The sequence below is a fragment of the Symphodus melops genome (genome assembly GCF_947650265.1).
Source record: "Symphodus melops genome assembly, chromosome: 6".
Taxonomy (NCBI): Eukaryota; Metazoa; Chordata; class Actinopteri; order Labriformes; family Labridae; genus Symphodus; species Symphodus melops.
This window is the reverse complement of record NC_136696.1, coordinates 21,018,969-21,040,165: the sequence shown is the minus strand read 5'-3', so window position 1 is coordinate 21,040,165 and position 21,197 is coordinate 21,018,969. Positions and strand designations below refer to the sequence as shown.

General features: G+C 41.6%; 2 protein-coding genes across 6 annotated transcripts in view; both read left to right on the top strand.

The window, feature by feature from the left end:
• The first annotated feature begins 276 nt into the window (after window positions 1-276).
• Window positions 277-9,100, top strand: taf3 (TAF3 RNA polymerase II, TATA box binding protein (TBP)-associated facto). 2 transcript variants are annotated; one of them, XM_079346471.1, is made up of 7 exons: window positions 277-670; window positions 1,063-1,305; window positions 1,948-3,776; window positions 3,860-3,942; window positions 4,887-5,157; window positions 5,356-5,462; window positions 8,238-9,100. In XM_079346471.1, the coding sequence occupies exons 1-7, from the start codon at window positions 505-507 to the stop codon at window positions 8,350-8,352; spliced, it is 2,814 nt and encodes a 937-aa protein (XP_079202597.1). In that variant the 5' UTR covers window positions 277-504; the 3' UTR covers window positions 8,353-9,100. The 2 variants fall into 2 exon arrangements, with proteins under 2 accessions (XP_079202597.1, XP_079202598.1); XM_079346472.1 differs by having other exon boundaries at window positions 278-670; window positions 4,887-5,142.
• A 4,230-nt stretch (window positions 9,101-13,330) lies between these two features.
• The window catches only part of LOC306825361 (CUGBP Elav-like family member 2), a 29,886-nt gene continuing 22,019 nt past the window's right edge, over window positions 13,331-21,197 (top strand). Inside the window, exon 1 of one of the 4 annotated variants that reach the window (XR_013779245.1) lies at window positions 13,331-13,560. Coding sequence is in view for 1 of the 4 variants with exons in the window: in XM_079346062.1 (XP_079202188.1) it covers window positions 13,448-13,560 (113 nt within the window). In the remaining 3 variants the exon portion in view is untranslated. Of the gene's footprint in view, window positions 13,561-15,743; window positions 16,143-21,197 lie in introns of those variants that run through there. The other 3 variants (XM_079346062.1, XR_013779246.1, XR_013779247.1) reach the window with 3 other exon arrangements.

Below are 21,197 nucleotides of genomic sequence, written 5' to 3'. Positions count from 1 at the left end.
AGATGGCATATTTTGTTATTTTTCTTTCTCGTGTTAGCGAGGACTGAAAGATATTCACCAAAAAAAAAAAAAGTTCAGTTGAATGTATTGTTTTTTTCTTTCTTTTTTGAACAGCTTTGACTATTTTCCACATACCTGTGAAAATAAACCTTTCTATTTTTTTTTTTTTCAAACAAGCAGATTGTTGTTTAACCATAAACTTAGACGACGATGACAAACTGCGCATCGTCCGCCGTCGATGAAGCGCGTGAACACAGCAGAGCGCGTAGGCAGTCGCTGACTCCTGCGCATGTGCGGACTAGAATTCAGGGATGGGTCTATCGATGGAATCAAGATGGCGACTCTGGCGAAAGCGCCAATATATTTAGTGTAGTAGATGACCGAAATTAACCGCGGTAGTGGGTTTACTCATCCCCCCTCGGGGGTTCCGTGAAACATGAAGCCCTGGAGCATGTTTTGGAAGAGGAACTGACCAGAATTAATAACCGTAACAAAGTCAGCGAGATGTGCGAGAGCTATGCCCGCTCGCTGCTGCGTGTTTCGGTGGCGCAGATCTGCCAGGCTCTGGGCTGGGATGCGGTTCAGCTCACAGCCTGCGATCTGCTGTCGGATGTGCTGCATCGATATATCCAGCAGTTGGCCAGGGCCTGCCATCGCTACTCTGAGCTATGTGAGTGCTTCTTCTACTTCTTCTTCTTCCCACAGAGCTCCGATTACTTTTTTTTTAACCCCTCAAAACTGAACTAGCAGATCACGTTGTTGTTGACGAGCTCTGCAGCTTGCGCCCCCTAGCAAAGGTTGATATGTCAAAAAAAGTACAGTCGGCTTCACAGCAAAGCAGCTTCTATGTGTAGTTATGAGTTATGATTGGTCGTCAGCTGTGGTCACTAATGTAAATAATCCTAGTCATGTATTAGTGTAGAACAAATTCCATTCTTATCTGTAGAAAGATTCAATCAGTCTGAAACCTGTTGAGTGGTCGTCGTGTCTTTACAGCTCTGTAACAAGTGTAGTGAAGAAGAATGATGAGTTTTAATGGATTGTTTTGATGCCTCGTTGCAGATGGACGAACAGATCCGGTCCTGGATGATGTCAGCCAAGCCTTCAGGCTGCTGGGAGTGAGTCTGAGTGAACTGGAGGACTACGTCCATAATCTGGAGCCTGTGCCCTTCACCCATCAAACGCCACTTTTTCCTGTCAGCAAAAACAATGTGCTGCAGTTTCCCCAGCCAGGAGCCCGGGATGCAGAGGAAAGGAAGGATTACATTCCAGATTACATGCCACCCCTGGTCTCCTTACAAGAGGGTCAGTTCATGTAATGGAGGTGTAACAATGTTAATTTCAGGGGTTATTGAGATTGAATATGGCCAAGTACAGATTCAGATATGCAGACTCTGCATTGTTTTTCTTATAATGGTCAATGTGTGACGTAACGTTGTATTAAAGTTCTCACATGTCGCAGAGTGCTGTTGAAACCACATTCAAATTCACAGGAGCATTATTGTTTTTCCACATTATGCAGCTCTTCTTTCTGTGTTCTCTGCTGGTTAACAGTTTGTTTAATGTCAGGACAACAAAGTTTGGTCCGATCCAAAGTTTTGACAGTAAATGGTACAGCTGTATAGTGGGCACTTAGTTGACGATGATAGTTTTATTGAGGGTAACAAAAGCCATGCAGCTTTTCTCATGTTCATCACTTGATCACCTTTTCAGTTTTTATCATTAAACTTTCAAGTATTATGGATTTAAACATATAATCCCTGTTAACAAAACCTTTATTAAAATGCACTTTGAGTTTAAGTTTTTAATAACCTGGCCAGTCAAAATAAATCTGTACTGTTTGGTTGTTGTAAATCAGCTCGTATGGCCCGTTTGGACATGGGTTGTGGTTGAGGGTAGATAAAAAAAAAAAAAGTACTCAACTCATTTTTTGTCTCTCGTCTTTAGAAGAGGAGGAGGAGGAGGTCCTTCCTGACATGGGAACCTCAGCCGAAGCCATGCAGGTGGCACTGGAAGAGGATGAGGAGGACATGGACGAGGACGAGACGGTCAACGACGAGAACCACCCGCTGAAGAGGCACCTGGAAAGTCCAGACGCAGCTATGGGCATGATGCCCACCTCCAAGAGACCACGCATGTACCCTGGTCTCAGTCCTGAGTGGGGGGTTGAGCCCAGGGAGCCCCTCACTTCTCTCAACCCTCAGCGTGTCCCTCCAGGCATGCTGCCGTCTCATGACAGCCTCGATCCCCTGTCACCTGAAACACCCTCCGGAGCCCTGCCTTCCTTCAGACCTCAGCCGGTTGTACCAAAACACTCAGATCAAAAGGGCCTAACCACCCCAGGAAGAAAGCCGAAGGTCTCGTCCCCTGGCAGACAACGGACTAAGTCACCTAAAGGGGTCCTCCCTGTTCCGGTGGGAAGTAGTCCCATCCACTCTCCAAAGCCGTCTAAGGAGAGGAAGAAATCCCCAGGCAGGACCAAGAGTCCTAAAAGTCCCAAGAGCCCAAAGATGGCTTCAGCCAAAGCATCCCAACCCCAGAGCAAGACAGACAGTGTGCAAAAGCTGCCACTGTCTGCTCTGAATGAGAGGATGGGCAAAGAAAACATCCATATGCGGCTAAATCTTGAGGACAGAGACTTAGCTGAAGGTCCCTTTAAGAAACTAGAGCCTGATAACGCAGCCATCGATGACTCCATTGATGCAGTGATTGCTCGAGCGTGCGCTGAACGGGAGCCTGATCCTTTTGCGTTCTCCTCAGGCTCTGATTCTGATAGCAATGGATTCTCCAGCCCTAGGAGGCTGACCATCATGGAGCCATCTACACCCAAAGCCCTGATCGGGGCCGGGAACTCTATAAAAGACACGTCCACGCCACTTCACCTACAGACCTACCCAGGCCTTGGAAATTGGACTATGGATGATTCTATCAATGAAGTTATCCGAAAGGTCAATCAGGGCGGACCTTCTGCCGCCCAGCCAAGCCAGGGAGACTTTGTGTCCTCAGGATCCGCCTCCCCACCTACTCCTGAGCCTCTGCTCAAGTTGTTTGAGGAGAAGAACAAGATCGTGTCACCAGTGGATGTAAAGAAAAAGCTGAAGAAGGAGCTCAAAACGAAAATGAAGAAGAAGGAAAAAGACAAGCCGAAAGACAAGGACCGGGAGAAGGATAAGAGCAAGATGAAAGAGAAGAACAAGGACAAGAACAGGGATAAAAACAAAGACTTTTCCAAGGATGGCAAGATGCCCTGGAAGGATTTTGGTATGAAGGATGATGAGCTCTTCCTTCCACGAGACTTTACGTTGCCTGAGGGCTCCATCAAGATCAAATCCAGAGACGGAGATGGACCTAAGAAGGAAAAGGAGAAACACAAAGATAAAAAGAAAGATAAAGAAAAGAGTAAAAAGGACAAAGACAAGAGAGACAAAGGTAAAGACAGGAGCAAAGAGGACAGGCAGAAACAATCTGCGTTAGCCCCCTTTGCTCTGGGTGAACTTCCACCCCTGTTCAGCCCCTCTGCCTGTCTGCGCATCCCCTCAATGCTTCCTCCTTTGGCCCCGATCCTCCAGGATAAGGAAATAAAAAGCAAGGAAAAGGACAAGAAAAAGGACAAGAAGGAGAAGAAGAAAAAGAAAGACAAAGAAAAGGACAAAGAACGGGAGAAGGCTAAAGAAAAGGAGAGGGAGAAGGAGGAGAAGAGGAAAGAAAAAGAGAAGGAAAAGGAAAAGCGAGAAAAGGAGAAAGAGAAGGAAAAAGAGAGGATTAGACTGGAGAAGGTAACCACTGTTGAGTTAAGATGTGTTGATATGTTTGTGTCAGAGTGTCCCTGAAACTTAATGTGTCTTCTCCGGTTCCTCAGGTGAAAGTAGAAACTCCAGCACCTCTACCCTCTCCGGTCATCCCCAGACTGACACTCAGGGTGGGAGCAGGCCAAGACAAAATGTAAGCAGTGAATTTTCTCTAAATATTTCTTCCATCAGTGTTTGTCAAATCCGCCAAATGGCAGGTTCAGGTCTTGTTTTCTTTTGAATATACTTATTTGATTTAAAGGGATACTTCACCCATTTGCATGAAGCTTTGTATCATTAGAAACATGGTAGTAGTGTTGAATAGTCGTGAATCCAGCCCTCATTTTGCCCTGAGACGAGAAAAATAATAATTTTTCTTTGCCTGGAAGTTTTCTTCATGTGATGCAAAAAGTGTCATATTGCATGATACAAAGCTTCATGTAAATGGGTGAAGTATCCCTTTAAGTCAAATTGGATACATTAAAAACAGGCTTTTAAAAATCTTTGTTTTTGTTTCTACACAATAACAGTCAAACGTATTTTCTATGTAAAAAAACAAACAAACCTGAAAACGTAAAAAAAATATACATGAATTTTTCTAAATGGAACTAGAAAACACTGCATTCAGCTTCTCAGCGAAACCTAAATTATCAGATAATAATTGTGTATTACACAGTTTTTAGAGGAAAACTAATCACTCACGTCATTTGGTGATTTCACTGAATAAGTAATCAATCACTGTGTGACAGGTTAAGTCCTTGACTATGAGCATGACTAGGAGCTGTTTGAATATCATAAGGCTTCATCTATGGTTTTCTTGCTTCACTCTTTATCCACTCAGTGTGATGAAAACCAGGCCGGTAGTTTTTCTTCAGTACTGCTCACAGACCCGGGTTAGACTTAGAGTTTTATTTTATTTATATAGTTTATATAGTTGGTGAAAACACAAACTTTGTTTCCGACCATTATGAGTAAAAACATCCGAGTCGCTCTTCTTGGAACATGACAACACTTCATTTTAAAATGACGTTCCAGAAAAGCCTCTCGAGTGCCGTCATGTTGGGTTTGTGTTCACTTTCTGCCTCTGTCTCCTACTAGCGTTATCAGCAAGGTGGTTCCAAATTCCGAGCCCAGAACGCCAACACCCAAGACCCCAGCAACCAAGTCGGGACCTGGTAATCGCCCTCGGACCCCTCCGCCGCCCCCAGTGCTCCCCCCAGTGGTTCCCACGCTGCCCGTGCCTGCCTCTCCGCTCCCGCCAGCTCCTGCTCTGTCGTCGTTGCTCTCCCCCGGCCCCATGATGTCTCCGGCAGCGTCCTTCAAAACACCAGTCCGAAGCGTCGTTACAGAGACCGTCAGTAACTACGTAGTGAGTGTTTACTCACCACATTTATTTATTTCCAACTTATATATTTTAGAACAGTGTTAGTAACATTTGGTTCATCTTTAAGCTAAGACAAAGTGCATGTGTTTGGATGGACGTTAACGCAATGCTTTGAAATGTCGGTTGCTTTCATCCCTTTTCTACGTGTGTCACTGATGCTTTCGACGATGTGTCCCCTTAAAGATCCGAGATGAATGGGGAAACAAGATCTGGATTTGTCCTGGGTGCAACAAACCTGATGACGGCAGTCTCATGATAGGATGTGATGACTGCGATGATTGGTATCATTGGTAAGAGACTCATTTCCTTGTATATGTTTTTGTTCATGGCCTCATCATACCCATGCATTGTTTTGGGGTTTTTTTATAACTGACTTTAGTTTTGCATAGTTGGTTGTTAAGTTGTGACCTTCAGTTGAAGCCTTCGTTCACTGTGTTTGTGCCTGTTGGTGAAAACTTGTTGTAGTGAATCGTAATAAGATCTTTGGAGGGTATCACAGTAAGAAGTGAGTTAAAGCAGACCAAAGGCGTGTTTGCCTTTCATTTTTAGAGATTTAAAACTGATCACTTAAATGTCTGCTGTTGATCAACAGGATACAAGTCAACAAATGTCATTATGCTCGTTAGCAACTGTTCTTATTTCAAAAGAGTACATGCTGTATATTAACATCTATAAGAAGTTAAAGGGAACAATCTGCTGAAGTTCAAAGTAAATGTACTGCTGCTTCTAAACATGTTGTAGTGAATGACAGTTTTCAGTTCTTTTGGTTATTCTCAGAGAAGAATACTTTCAGTTTTTTTGTCAAGTGTGACAGTGAAGGTAGTTTTTTTGTTTTCAGAGAAAATTCCCATGAAAGAGAATAAATCAATAAAAAGAGATGAGGGGCGTTTTATTCTGTCAGGTTCAGTGTTTACTCTGAAAGGAAATCAGTTTCTCTTTAGTTAGTCAAGAAATGTTTGTAATGCCAGAGGCCAAATTCACGAAAAGAAATATGTGTCATCCTCTTGATTATCAGAGAAGTTGAACATTTGCAACAACTGTGTCTTTGTTCTTTTGGGGGTTTGACTTGATACCACTGGGGTATCAGTCTATCAAGCAACAAAAAAATGAAGGTTGAAGTTTGATTTGTGTGAAAGATTGTGCTGATGTTTGAATAGAGTCAGGAGAGAGGGAGAGAGAGAGAGAGAGAGGGAGGGAGAGAGAGAGAGGGAGAGAGAGGGAGAGAGAGGGAGAGAGAGAGAGAGAGAGAGAGGGAGGGAGAGAGAGAGAGGGAGGGAGACAGAGAGAGAGAGAGAGGGAGGGAGAGAGAGAGAGAGGGAGGGAGAGAGAGGGAGAGAGAGAGAGAGAGAGGACATGCAGGAAAAGAGCCAGAGGTCGGACCTGAACCCATGGCGCCCGCTTGAAGCACCAAAGCCTCCACACAAGGGGCGCACGCACCAACCACTGTGCCACCAGCGCCACATGCCGATGTATTTCAAATACTTTTCTAGAAACATGTCTATCACTGGACATACATACACATGGGAGAATGAGTTAGTCGGGCCTTTATTTTGTTTAGAAAGTGAGGCCAGTGTTGTAACTTAAATACATTAAATATTCAGTAGGAGTTATTTTTAAAACATTTGAAGGGAGATTTTCAGGACCTGGATGAATGTGGGTGGCAACACTAGAAGCATTTTTTAACGTAGCTTCAAAGAAACAAACGTTTCCACTTATAAAGAGTTAAAGTAATGTCAACCTGCTTTCTTCCTGTTCCAGAAGTATGGAGAAACAGAGTTTTCCATGTCATGAAATATTATTTGTACAAAAATGTTTCCTCAATCAATTGATTTGCAGGGATTGCATTGACTTGAGTAGTTGTTCATTTTCATTAAGATCACTCTGCCAATCCAAGACAGGTATAAGTCGAGCATTAGATTCAGGTCCTGTGGTAACATTTTGAAAAGTAGTGTTGAAAACGATATCAGAATCCCTCTGAAGGTAAGTAAACACAGATGGCTACCAAACGTCTTTAAGAATTCAGGAAAGCACTCAATAACTCGGATGAATTATTATCATTATGACCACTTATTGCTGTGGTAGACGACCTCGAAGATGCCAGTGTGAGTAAACTCGATTTTACATTGGTGTCCAACTTCTTAATGGAGGCGCCTCGGATTTCTCACGTATAAAAGTGAAACCTTAAACTCAAAATAAAAGGATTTCAGGAATGGAGGAGTTGAAAATTTAAGGATTTTGGAAACAATAAATTCTTTAGTGGTCCCTCCTAAATTCTACTCTGTTAATTCTTATTTAGTTCCTGCCAATGGCTCATGAGCTAGTGCGATAAAAGAAGAGTAACCTTGTCAAGAAAGGAACCCAACAGTGATATTTTAGACAAACTGATAATAAAGAAATAATCATTTCTTTCCCTTGGTTACAGGATAAATTAGTTTTGGAATAAATCTCTCCCCCATTGTAGCAAGTGTGTTGGGAAAATGGGAGCTGTCTTCATTTTTTTTAAAGCTAAATTAATGATAGCAGAAAGTTGAGACATTGTAGGAGCATACCAGTCAAAGGTGTTCTCAGTCGCTGATAAATTGTGTGCATAACTTTGACCTGCACCTTCCTGCTCCTGATGCTTTCCTCTTTTCTAACCTCCCAATAAACTCTTTAACTGTTGAGGGTCAGACAGCACACAGTTGCTCTGGTGTTGTCAGACACGTTCACTCATTAAAGTAGCAGTGTATTCAAAGGGCATTGGTTGTACTTCATCATAAAGATGGATGTTTTTTTTATAAACGTAGACACTATATAACAAAACAAAAACCTTCTGTGTTCGATCTCATATCTCCTCTCACAGGTTACCTACAGGCGGCCATTAGTAACAGGAATCAGTTAAATCTCACATCAGACTTCACATAAGGATTTTCAGTTATTAACATTTGTTTTCCTCTGGACTGTTCAGTGTATTTGACAGTTGTTGGTATATTGACCCAGCTGTGTCATTGGAGAATTTTACTATAGTTTACTACAGTTTACTAGCCGTCACTGACCTTCACTCTCCTCTTCTGTTTTCTGCTCAGGCCTTGCGTTGGGATCACAACAGCTCCTCCCGAGGATCAGCCGTGGTTCTGTGTCAAATGTTCCAGCAAGAAGAAGGACAAAAAACACAAGAAACGGAAACACAAACCACATTGAGACTATGCAAAAAGCACATGGACTGTTTTTTGGACTTAAAGCCATCAATGAACACTCATGGCACTGCTGTAAAATGAAAAAAAAAAAAAAAAAAACTGTGGCTCATGCTAACATGGGATGATTTTTCTAATGATGTCAACCATGATGATTTGTGATTAGAAAAGAAAAACTGCTCTAACCAGCACATATCCAGCCTTATCCCTTATGCGGAGCTCTGTGGTTTTTCCCGTTTCACCTGTAAATTGTTTGCTTGTTTCTGTTGTCTAGTCGTCAGAGATGGCAGCAATTATGTTTGTATCAGGGGCCGGTGACAACGTGTCAAGAGCTCCAAAATCCCAATATGAGAACAACTAACATCCACTGTCTTTATTTCTGTTCCCTCGTGTAGCCACAGACGGTCAGCTCTTACATGTCCCCAGTTTTCTGCAGTATCATTGAATTGTCATGTATATAATGACGATAGCATCGGGTGTGTATAAATGTGTCAGAACTAACTCCCGAGCCGAGCGCATTTGGTCTTGGGATTCTGACTTAAATCCATTCTCAGATGTTGGTTTTTAACTCAAATGATTTTTCTGTAATTTCTGTACATTTTTTAAATTTAAAGTTTGTATTTTTATTTTTTTTTTCCCTCTCATGGATTGGTCCTGGAGTCATACTGTAGCTGTGCTTGTATTGTGATTATTTTCGCTGATATTTCAATATTAAAGATGAACAGTCTGCGTGCTCGCAGACTTTAAAACGTAAATCTCATTAACATCAAAACTGTTCCCACATTTTCATTACGTTATCTTCAACTTGGACAGAGTCTCTCCATCCACCCCACCAAACCCCATTTTTTCCCCACAGGCTGCCTATTTGGTGGGACTGAAGAACAGAAAGGAAATATTGGATTGAACCAAGATTCAGATGTTGGATTTTCTTCCCCTCGCTTGAATCAAGTTCAGGAACCTCCCATGCAGCAGTCTGTGCCGCTGAGCTGTCATACAGCTCCTTACCTTTGTATATGTGGGAGAGTGCATGACAGTCACATTGCTAAAGCTTTGCTTTCTTAAAAAAAAAAAAAAAAAAAAAAAAAGATGAGTTATGGATTGTGAGGAACTGATTACTGTCTTCTAAAAATGTCTTCTTTTCCATCTGCAGCAGGGTTGTTTTTGCTTTCCCCTCAGTGACCACACGGTGTCATTATTCATGCACAAACACTGTTGCGTGCTGCTCATAACAAATGTGTAGACAACATGGCAGGCCCAGGAAATAAAAATATTTCACTACATTATGAGTGTAAGAAATGGAACGGGTATCTTTTTGTTAGTCCATGTGACACCTTTATCTTGTGAAATGTGCCTTTAAGTAAATCTGCTCCAGATGATCCATCCTTCATGAGAGAACCTATAGATGACCGCAATCATGAGTTACAGCTCATCAGAAGCTATTAAGACTTTCCATAGAGAAGAATGCACTGTGAGAGAGAGCTCTAAGTGGACAATCTACTCTTATTCCATCCTTTGAAGTACAAGGGTTGCAAGAGTGTTACTTAGATGCTGCATCACTTTTGAACAGTTGTATTATCCATCAAGGCACTGAACTCTTAATGTAAGGTAAGGTCTAGATGTTTATCAGATTCTCTGTTCTTCTATTTATTTCTGGGAATAATACAAAGATAAGCGCAGGCTCACTGCAGAAGTCTAGCTGGTTTATATTCCAGCATACCAACCATGTATTTTGGTGCAAAACCATTTAAAGATTTATGAAGAGTAGCAGTGCTTTAAAATCAATTCTTTGATGGGTGTGTGATGTGCAGAGCTGTTGCTTTGAGAAGCACAGACCCATTAAAATGATTCAACCTACTTTTGGTTAAAGCATCCTAATATCTTGGGGTTCTAATAGGCTGACTTTTATCTTGATGGCTGTTCAAATTTAGATCTGAATATAACACTGTTCTCACATGTCTTTCAGTCTCCATAACACATTTGAGATCTGTTTTAGTTTGATTCATTTGAGGGATGGTAGAATCCCTGACGAATGTCGAATGCCTCATTTGTTGTGTCACAGTTCAATGATGCATTTGTTTAAAACTCAGACTGTAAAAGTCTTCCGATAACAATTAATCAAAGGGGAAGTGGAAAAATGATGTGTGCCCTGTGTAAAGGGGAAGTAAAAAACGACTTCTGCCCATGCAAAACAAGCTGACATTTCAATGTGGTGTAGCTCCTTATCATACGAAATGCAGACTCTCAGGCACAGACAAACAGAGTTAGAAGGAGACATGCAGTCTAAAATCTGTAATGGAGCACTGCAAGTTTCAGAAAAAGGTTATTGCAATGAAAGAGATGATACTTTGTATGAATTAAAATGTCAAGGTGGTCATAGATAGCAGTTTCCTCCTGCTGAGCACAGAGTAATGTGCTAACTCCACTCATGGGCCTCTCTCGCTGTGTCAGTCCCTCTTCAATCACACATGCTGGTGTCAGGTCTCGCACAGTCCAAAGCTTGTTGCTAGCATCTGTTGGATCATAAATTTCCCCCCTGTGCCTGTAAAGAGAGGGCTCTGGTATGTATGCAAAGAGAAAAGGATTAAGTCTGTGTTTCTTATTAGCTTAAAATCTTTTCACCTTGTCCGGCTGATTCTAAAGCACCACTTAGATTAGATATAATGCTACATATTTATAACAGGTGTCATTTAAAGGGCTGTAACCAAGGAGTCACAGATTCCTTATTTAGTGAAATGTAGACATTAGGAACATTGGTCATCACAAAGAGGCCACACTGACGGCTTTAGATGACCTCTTTTGTCCATGGTTTTAAATGAACTTCTTTCATTTTAAAAACAGTACAGTGGGAGCACCGTTGGTCTAGCGGTTACATGTACAAAGGATGTTTTCCCTGAAGCGGGCGGCACAGGTTTGAATCTAACTTGTGTCTCCTTTCCAGCATGTCCTTCCCCTCTCTGGCTTTCTCACTTGCTAGCCACTGTCCAATCAAAATGAAAGGCCTAAAAACCTGACACACTACAAAAGGTTAAAAAAAAAACATGTACAGTATGTGCACCGAGCTGTAACAGTTTCAGTTTTTACCCACAAAAACACAGACAGTATTTGTTTGTGCTATCAGTCCTTAGGGAGCCCACAAGTAGTAAAAAGGGAAAGCTGGGGGTTGCTTTCACTTATCACAAGGCCACCTGCAGTGCTGTGAACACGTGCAGTTATATGACTGATTACATGACACACTTGAGTGCTTTTTATTTTCAACCGCAGCAAGCACTACCCACTAACACCAAATTTCTTTTTACTGTGGATGTGAACAGAAAGTGGCTGTTTTAGTGCAGCAATGTGCCTTTCCTTTCAAAGATCCAATGCACAGTGCCTGTTTTGTGTGATAAAGTTTTCTATTTTGTGTCACGTTAGAAACCGCTTTTGCACGAGGCTTCGCTTGCAGAGCATTAATGCACAGCCCCACGTTATCATACTTAGCATTTGTGTCCATGAGACGAGAACAGGAAGAGAGATCTTCGTTCACTGCGCTCTGCATGACGCCTGTGGCACTGACAGTCATACTAAGCAGAAACACAGCATAAAGAACTGGATTTCAACATCAGTGTTTAAAATATTCATGTCAGAAGTGAGAGCAAGGCTGAAATGAAGAGGATTTTGCGCAACCATCAGAGGAAGTGGAGCCCCTTTATGCTGCTCTTCTCAGCTATGATACCCGCTCACAACGACATGACCCTGTTTCAGGCGACTTTCCTTTTTAGTATCATGTCACTCGAACAGGACCCAAAGCCTATGGGAGAAAAAGACCTAGATGTAAATTCTCCTGGGTTTTGTGCAAAGAATATTGTGACAAGATATTTTAAAATCAAAGTCAGATTGCATAAGATCCGGAAGATATGGTTCAAGTGTAAGATATGAGAGAATTCCTTTTGCAAGTTCAGCAACTTAAAAGCAGATTTGCCTTTGTCAAATTCCCAAGTCCATGTCCTCGAAAAAAAGGCAAATGAGCTTTGGGCAATGCAAATTAACATCAAAGATGAGTCTTTCATCTCACCAGGTGGTTTAGCCTGTTTACTTTGTTCTGAATCGTGCCAATAATTGATAATGTTTCCAGTAATTTAGTGTAATGTGGACCATCGTTGTGTCCTAATTTACTCAGTAAGATAACATGAGAACACTTCTCTGAGGACATTTACATAATTCTATAAAATAACGTCAGTAGGCCTACATGTCAGCCTTTAAAAGAGTCATAGGCAGGTAGCTAAATGACATTAGGTACATAAATTAACTGCCATTTGAAATGGAAAACAATGTGGGCCGTAAAGTAACCTGCTCTTTTTTTTTTTTTTTAACACTGCTCAATATGATGTTTGTGTATATCCAATCAGATTATCTTTAGCCCATCTCCTCTAGGATAATAATGACAGGAGGTTGAGGAAAGTCCTTTCCCTGTCACCAACAGGGTCATTACGAGCCTGCTCAGAGAGAGACAGTGACGTGCACTATATCTCCACAGGCTGAATTGAGATGGTTGAAACATTATCCAACTGCATGTGCAGGTGCTTAATGGTGAGCAGACAGGTGAGTGTTAAAAATAGTTATAATTGACAGATTTTAATACACTAGACTCCCAGGAGTGTTACTTTCCTCAACCTTTATCTGGAACACCTCCCTGATTCAAATACAGACCAACATGCATAGAAGCGTGCCACTAAATCAGGACTTGTGGAGGAGATTTTGTGTTAACTGTGCCATCGTTTCCCCTAATTTCCCCAATCTGCCAGCGGGAATAAATCATCCATGTCCAATATCCTGAAGTTTTCCTAATATGGGTGTCAATTAGTGCAAGAGGGCTACTGTGGCCACAGCTCTACAGCCTGCAAACTGGGCTGCCGCAGGCAGCACAATGCATTAACGCACGATGAGCTGTCAGAGAGGATTATTTCAGCCACGCCAGTCAGCGAAGGGGGTGGGCGCCGCTCTGCTGCACTAAACCGAGGAGAAAGAGTGGGCGGAAGACAAGAGAAAGGAAGAGAAACACATAGAGGAAAGAGGGAAAGAGAAGAAAGTGTCCATTACACCGGGTGGATTTTTCCAGAGCACCGATGTTGGAACATTCTTCTGAGCTGGCCCTGGTGCAGAGTTTGTATGCCAACAGCATGCGCTGTCCCCCCTCTGCGGCCGGGATCTCAGTGAGGAATGAGGACCTGCCTATGAGGTACGTTGAGGTTGGCCCCACATTCAAATCTGGGCTAGCTTTTGTGGAGCAGCCTGTATTTGGACTGCTTCTTTGTCCAGGCTGAATATTGTGATAGGATGTATTGTTTCCAGTTGAGCCGTTCTCCCATGCTGTGACTGTATGAGTGTGAGCAGGGTGGTGTTCTTCTGCAGTCCCCATAGATTTTCCTTTACAAGGAGCCCAGAAACTATGTATTTGGATCTAATGAATATGGATGTATTAATCAATATTATCTTCACCTGACAAAATGATTCAATCAGGAGGTAGTGGATTTGTTCTAAATTGTATCAAAACACAAAAATCAATACTTTATAGGATTCTGGTGTCATTTAATTTACCTTCCTCCTCTTTTCAAAGTTCCACCTAGGACTCAGATGCTTGCATCAACTATAAAACAAGTGACAGAGGAATTTGTCAGTAATGCAGATGTTTATCTGTGAATGATTCAGGCCACTGAAAAACACAAGCTGGTGTGATGAGATATCTACTGAAACGAGTCCTGGCTTTAGAGAATCCTCAGTCAAAAACCAGAGATAATAGTGATCTTTGAAAGAAGAGGATGCAGTATTTACATCTACAACAGAATGTGCATTGATTTGGAAGAACTGCAGCCTGGTAAGGCAGTGTTATCATGTGTGCTCAGTACATCTTGACACAGCAGTAGAAGTTCTCTCCATTTTGAGAGCCCTTGAGTTGGTCGCCATTCTGCAAATGCTTTCACAAAAGGCTGAGCTAAGAAAAAGTGTGCCTTGAAGTTCAAGACGACGTGTTCAAAGAGATAAGAGGCCTATATGGATTTAACGCTGTCCTATTTATATATTGTATTGTTTTTCATGAAAAAGGGTGCAAATTTAAATGCTGGATGTTGAGTTCTGCTACAGTAAGGGGAAAACATTTGATGTAAACAACAAAAGCATGGTACATAGGGAGGATTATGATAGGATTACAGTAGTGATAATCTCAGATTAAGAATAGGACATTTGTATTAGAAGGTGCCAGCAACTCTGCATCAGCCTCTGGATTTCACTCCAATAAAAATCTCTTAGAAATGCAAAGGAGATGTGAAGTCAAATGGTAAAAATAAACTATGTATGTGTTGATCAAACCCTCAAGGAAAAAAGGAGCTTCTGCTCCTTTTACATCAACTCAATTCAATAAAATCCCCTGAGATCTAATTGAGTCAAAGAAAATATGTGGATTTCACAGGTGGGATGACAGTATTGTGTTTTTCCTCCATTTTAATGAAACCTGATTCTCCAGAGAGGTTTAGACTTGCTTTTTATGGCAGCCCCTCAAGCTTAATGCAAATGCATGTTGCAAATTGGGCTTGTCTGCATGTATGGCAAAATGGGTTGCATGTGACATTATGCATACAAGCCTTTTTTTCGGCACTGTTTAATAGAGCACACTCTGCACTGGAGCCAAGTTAAAATTGCCATGGTTACAAGGATTATGTTGGATCTCATGAATAGGATGTTTCTTAACACTTGCTCTGAATGATATTTTGGATTGTGCAGTTGCTGGTGTTATGTTGAATTGGTTTGATAATTGGGCTGCATCTCCCATCTCCTGCCTCTCTGCTATGGCAAACAGCACTTAACACACACACACACCCCCTCCCCCAAGTGTAGAGACCTCGCCCAGCAAGCCCAGCCAACAAAAGAAGATAGTCTCTCCCTTCCCCTGGGGGAACAACAGCCCAGCACAAAGAAGAACATGACCTGTGACCCTGGGGGAAAGCAACTCAGCAAGACTAACTGCAATTTAACCATCTCACTTCAAATTGGAAGAGATTTACAGATTTAACACAATAAAAAACACAATTAACAAACTGTAAATAGTATTACTTGACTAATCAAATCAAATTTAAAAAGAAACCTGGCGTTGAAATTAGATCCCCGAGATCAGAAAGAAACAGGAGCAGTATACGTAATCTTGAAAGCTACATCATACGATAATTTAACAATTTAAATGTCAGTATCGGTACACTCCAGACTCCTCTTACACGCCACCCTTCACAATGATCTGACTTATTTTAAAGGCTTAAAGAATATCGGCCATCATGAGTATCCACCCTATACTATATTATAAACTGTATCTGAGACCAGACCACGTGCCGGACCTTATGGAGAAATTACAGTCATTTTAAATCGGGGGTGGGAGAGCTGAGAGACAGCATGGGTTCAGACTTTTTGTTGAAGAGGCCACGCCCCTGGTTCACTGCAGCCCCGTGTGTGCGCGCCGTGTGACAGCAGCTCGCCTCATTTTATTTCAGTCGGAGTCGAGAGAGACATTTGGAGGAAGGAATAAGGCGGATATCGGTGCCCCTTCTCTCTCTCTCTTTCTCTTCCATGCAGTTTTGAAGAAGACGCCCCCCCCTCCTGCCTCCCTGCACCTGTTCGGCTTCGTCTTGTTGTCTCCGTCTCTCCGGAGAGTTTTGAGCGGACGTTGCTTCTCATTGTTAGATAGACGCTTGACGTTGTTTTCAAGATGACTTCGACGTACAACCTGGATTTCCACCCTTTAACTGAAAGTCGGTTATTGACTGCGGGGGACACAATGTAAGTAACAAAAACTACCGATAGGCGTTGCGTAACCATCTTTTTTTATTATTATTTTCCGCCTGCACTGCAAATATTTACTCGATTTTTTAAAAAGAGAGAAAATCAACTCAGTTCATCGAGTTGGGAGTTAGCTTGTGTTAGCTCAACGGTCGTAACTGGGATGCTAACATTGCTAATCATGACGAGCTGTGACGGTACGCTCACCTGGAGTTAAATTAGTTTGTCTGACTTGGTGAAGAAAGCATTAACCACGAGTTAAGTCTGTTAAACACGTAACACTACCCTAAAAAACTGCAACTGCAGCATTGTTTGCTGACACACCAGTCGAAGTGACTAGAAGTAAATGTAGCTCGAGACTGGGCGCGCTGCATCAAGTCAAGTGACATGTGCTTCCGGAGATCACGCGTTTCGGTATCAGTAAAGACAAACAAAAAACACATCCATTTGCTTTATTAAAACATCATAATATGCACAGCTTTGAGTCTAATCTACTTTCACGAACGCCACAGGATTGCTTGAATGGCTTTCGTTTGGTAGTTGGAGCAAGTTAGCGTCGACCACTTAAGTATGGACGCTAAAGCACAGAGCAACCCTGTTAACTTGATGTTAAGTGTGCTAAAACTGTAATGTGCTGCCCAGCTAATATATTCTTTATTTAAAAGCAGAAACACGATGTCGGCTGGACTCACTGACCCCCTCCCCTCCCTTCCCTCGTCTCTCTGCTAGCAGCTAACGTCGTTAGCCGCAGCAGGCTGTGGTTCCCCCCCCGTCCATGTTGAGTGTAGAGAGCTGACTGAACGGCAGAAAAACACGTGGTTTGCTACATTATTGAGCCATTAATGGAAACCTTGTGACACGACATGTAAACAACATCCACCAAGCACAGAAGTGCATAGTATGTGTCGACAGAACAGCTAATCCTGTTTGACAAAAGCAGTCCCAGCTCCGCAGACTGCATTTTCAAGATGGTTTAAATTTTATGTGTTGCTCTCACAGCTGTGTTATCTCAAAAAATGGCTTTTGTCGTTTGATTACATGGTCCAGCACTTAAATACATACACACGCATACACTCTAATTTTTCTAAGGGTGTTTTTTAAGTAGTTTTGTCACGAACAGTGAAAACTTGGTTGACAGTAATACATATCAATCCATTTTTAACGTTTCCTATTTCTCACCTTATCTAGTTCTCCTCATTTTGCTATACTGATGAGAAACACTCGTTATTAGTAAAAAGGGTTTATGTAAAAAATTCCACATAATCAGTGGGAGTATGCTGATATTTTTTAATCTCATGTCCCAACAGAGTATATATTTTAGTTTTAAAGGTATTCAGAAGACTAACATCGGGAATCAGGAAATTGTGATAGATGCTATTCTGTTCTCTATAACGTTTAGCATTCTTATAGTCAGTCAATTAAAATGAGAAGTTTTAGCCCTACCTTTTACCATCTGTTACTTTGGGACAGTGAGGTGTTAATGATCTGTACCCAGCTGGATTTGATTGATTTATCCGTCTGTTTGTTGACAGTCAAAGCGACTATCGTGGCTTAAGTGTGATCCATTGGCAGCCAGTACAGCCACAGTGCTATGTCAGTAAGCTAAGCGTCACAGTGATCCCTTTTTGTTGTGGCCATTGAGCTGTTGATTTGTGTGAAGTGTAGTGTCTTGGCACAGGGTCTGAAAGGGCTGCCCGGGCCAGCTGTTTGATTCTCTCACCTCCCTGTGAGTGAGGAGACAAAGGTGGTGGAGGGCAAGTACCATCCTGCCAGATGTTGAAACTCGAGAGTCGATCGCCTCTGATCTGGCGTGTCACTTGTTCCTCTGCTGCTGCTAACTTTGCGTGGTTACATTAGTTACATGACTGACTGTCCTGGAATAACATGCACAGCCTTAGAACACATACAATCACATCATGTACGTGTGTTGGTGTGATCGAAGGTTGAGCAAATTCCTCCGCGAGCTTTGCAAATAAAAAATATTGTAGGACAGAGTTACATAAGACATGCTTGTTGTGTCCATGGTATAGTTGAAGCTCACTGTCGGTTGCGTTATCAACAAAGTTGACCCATTTGGTATTTTAAGGCAGCAACATAAGCTATGATGTGTCTGAGTTTATTATTCAGACGGTGAGTATCAGTTTCCCTTTAAAGCTAATGCACCATTCAGCTCAGCAAACGTGACATACAAGTCAGTGACTACAGTCCACATCATCGAGGGCAATCAGCTGTTTGGTTGAAAAAGCACTTCTTGAGTGGACGAGTGAAGAGTTGCAGTAATGGACTGGGATTGAAAGGATGTGAAAATAATAGTGCCTCTCTTTTAAATTGATGCCTCCCTGAAGTAGAGAGCTTCTCTTAGCATTTGTGGGGGGTGTAAGTTGTATTATGAAGTATAGTCTGCAAAGAAATATGTTAGCTTCTCCATTTAAGTGAGAAGTGTATACAAGCTCTGCATGTTGCCTTAACAATGGAGTGACAGACAAAGTTAAGTGTGTATTGAGCTTTCTGCATAACAGCCCATGCTGTGCCGTCTGCAGGTAATTGTTGCGGCACAAAAAAAGGGCTGAGATATCTAATTTTATACTTAAAACCTCTCTGTAGTCCAGCAGTCATTTGCATTTATTTTAATTGAAAGATAATTAATGAGACAGTATTGTTATTATTGATGAATCATTTTAGAAATAAAGAGGCATTAAACATTTACTGGTTTGGTGAACTTAAATGTTATATTTTCAGATTTTATTTCTGTTAAACCCAGACTTTCGGGGTTTGATAAATTTGAAGATGCCTCTTGGACTTTGTGAAAATATGTCACTTTAAAAAAATATTTTTTAACACTTAAAAGATTTCAGTTCTCTAGATTTAGTGTCTATACTTTGGGATGGATGAATAAAGGATTGGTTTTTCACACAGATAAGTCATTATAATTCGGGGATTGTATTGGCGAAAGCTGTCCTTCCTATCACAGGTTTTGATAATGAATGATTCGCTAAGCCAGAAAAGTCCTCACTCTGTCAAAGTAACGAGATGTAATTGCTATTCCAGTGGCCTGTTTGTCTCTTCTTTTGAGACTCAGCAGCAGGGCGGCTGCTGGCTCCGGTCAGCTCCACCTGAAGATTTAAATTCATGCTCAATCTGATACCGGCGCAGGCATTAGCACAGTTTTGTTCACTTGGATGTGTTACTGTTCCGTCACACCAGCTTTACTTTAGCAACGTCATCCATAACTGCCAGGCACTCGTGGTGTGATTATGGAGCTAATGGGGCGGGCCTTGTCATCAGATGCCGGCCGTCTGTTAACATGGAGCCTATTCAGAGGCTGATTGAACATGTCTGTCTTCATCAAGGGAGATGCCACAATGAAATCAGGCCATATTGAGCTGAATTGGAGTTAATTCCAGGGCAAAAATATTTAACAGTATCTCATCAGAACCACAATGTGCTGATTAGGGTCGTAACACTTCATATGGAATTCGTATAACACATTCCTCCTGTTTAGTACCTTCTGGCCTCAAACGTATTTCCTTCTTGATCGTCAGTTGTCTTTTTTTTTTTTTCTACCCGAGCAATGAGTTTGAGGATCCTGCTCAGTACTCCTCCAGCTAATGGTCTGTAAATCCTCATGCTGTTGTATAGATATATATCTTTATTCCAACTCTTTGAATCATTATTTGTCTTGTCAGAAAATATTCAGACAGTTATTGTTGTAGCAAAGAAAACCAACGTATGAAGAAGAGGCAGCCTTTATGTTGCACTTGACAGCTGTCATAAATATTACCCAGGCATTAGAGGCATTCTGTGTTCTGTTGAATCAGCTTATAGAGCCAGTGGTTTCCTGAAAGAAATGGCAACTCTGGACTTTTTTTTTTCCAAAGGTATTACTAGCAAACAGCTGTTCAAGCTGACTGATTTCCGTCTCTCTTTAGAGACATCACGAGTGTCCATGTGAACTTCGACTTTGATTTAATCCCCAATAAAGGGTGACAGCAGTGTGCCGCAAGTTGCCAAAACAGCCTAAGGCAAAAGAGTTTGTCTTTTACTCAAATAGGAAGAGCCTTATGGGTAATGTTGTCCTTGCTGTCAAAATAACAATTACATTAATAGTCTAAAATTAGACTAAAATTTGCATTAGAAGTACCAGATAACACGATTGGATGTCTAGTAGCAATTAAAACAGGGATTTTGGTGAAGTGAAATTATGAATAAAAATGTATGACAGTCAGGTTGCTTGCCATCAGCAACAGTGACACAATACAATCACGTGCCATGTTTTGCAATGACCCTTTATGGTTTAGGCATGACTAATGTCCAAGCCACATTGCTGAGCTTTAAAATGTACATTACCAGGCAAATTTGGCTGGCCTTCTATTTGGAGCATGGTGAAGGTGTCGCTGGCATACTTACACGGTCAGAGCTCACCAGATTAATCACCTGTTTTTATGGGTGATACAGCAGTAAGCACGCAACTGTCACTAGTCTGGCTCTGCATGAATTGTCAGCTGCTTCAGGGCGTCTTGGAGCACGAGGAGCTGCCACATTGCAGGGTTGTTTGTGGGAGCGAGGGAAAAGACTTGAATATAGTCTGGGAGCACTCTGCTGGCTGGTATGGGAAGCGTAGCGTGTCCGTATCAGCAGAATAACCTTCAGTGTTTCTGAGTACCTAGTTCATCGTATTATTAGTATTGTTAAAATTAACCTATTTTTAAATGATGATAAATTGAGCCAGAAGAGTAATACTTTTGGACCTGTACTCATGGACTTGATTTCATAAAAACTGGGCTTTGACCAACTAAAATGAATATTTTCTCCAGTGGTATCAAGATTTGCAGAACGTTATGCGTTTCTATTTTGTTGTACAATATAAGATACACAACTTTCATCTGTGCCACACCCACACAGAAATGTTTTAAAGCAAGTATTAACCGTGATAAGTCTTAATACTGAATCGACTCTGAAGCTACTATATATATATTATTAAACAGAATAAATGGCAATGTTTTCAATTCCGTTATTGAAGAAGTAATCATCTTATACTGGACGACGATTGATGGA

Coding starts and splice junctions, on each gene's coding strand:
- taf3 (XM_079346471.1), top strand. CDS start 505: ATGTGCGAGAGCTATGCCCGCTCGCTGCTGCGTGTTTCGGTGGCGCAG. Junction 3,943..4,886: donor GGAGCAGGCCAAGACAAAAT/GTAAGCAGTGAA, acceptor GTCTCCTACTAG/CGTTATCAGCAAGGTGGTTC. Junction 5,158..5,355: donor AGACCGTCAGTAACTACGTA/GTGAGTGTTTAC, acceptor GTCCCCTTAAAG/ATCCGAGATGAATGGGGAAA.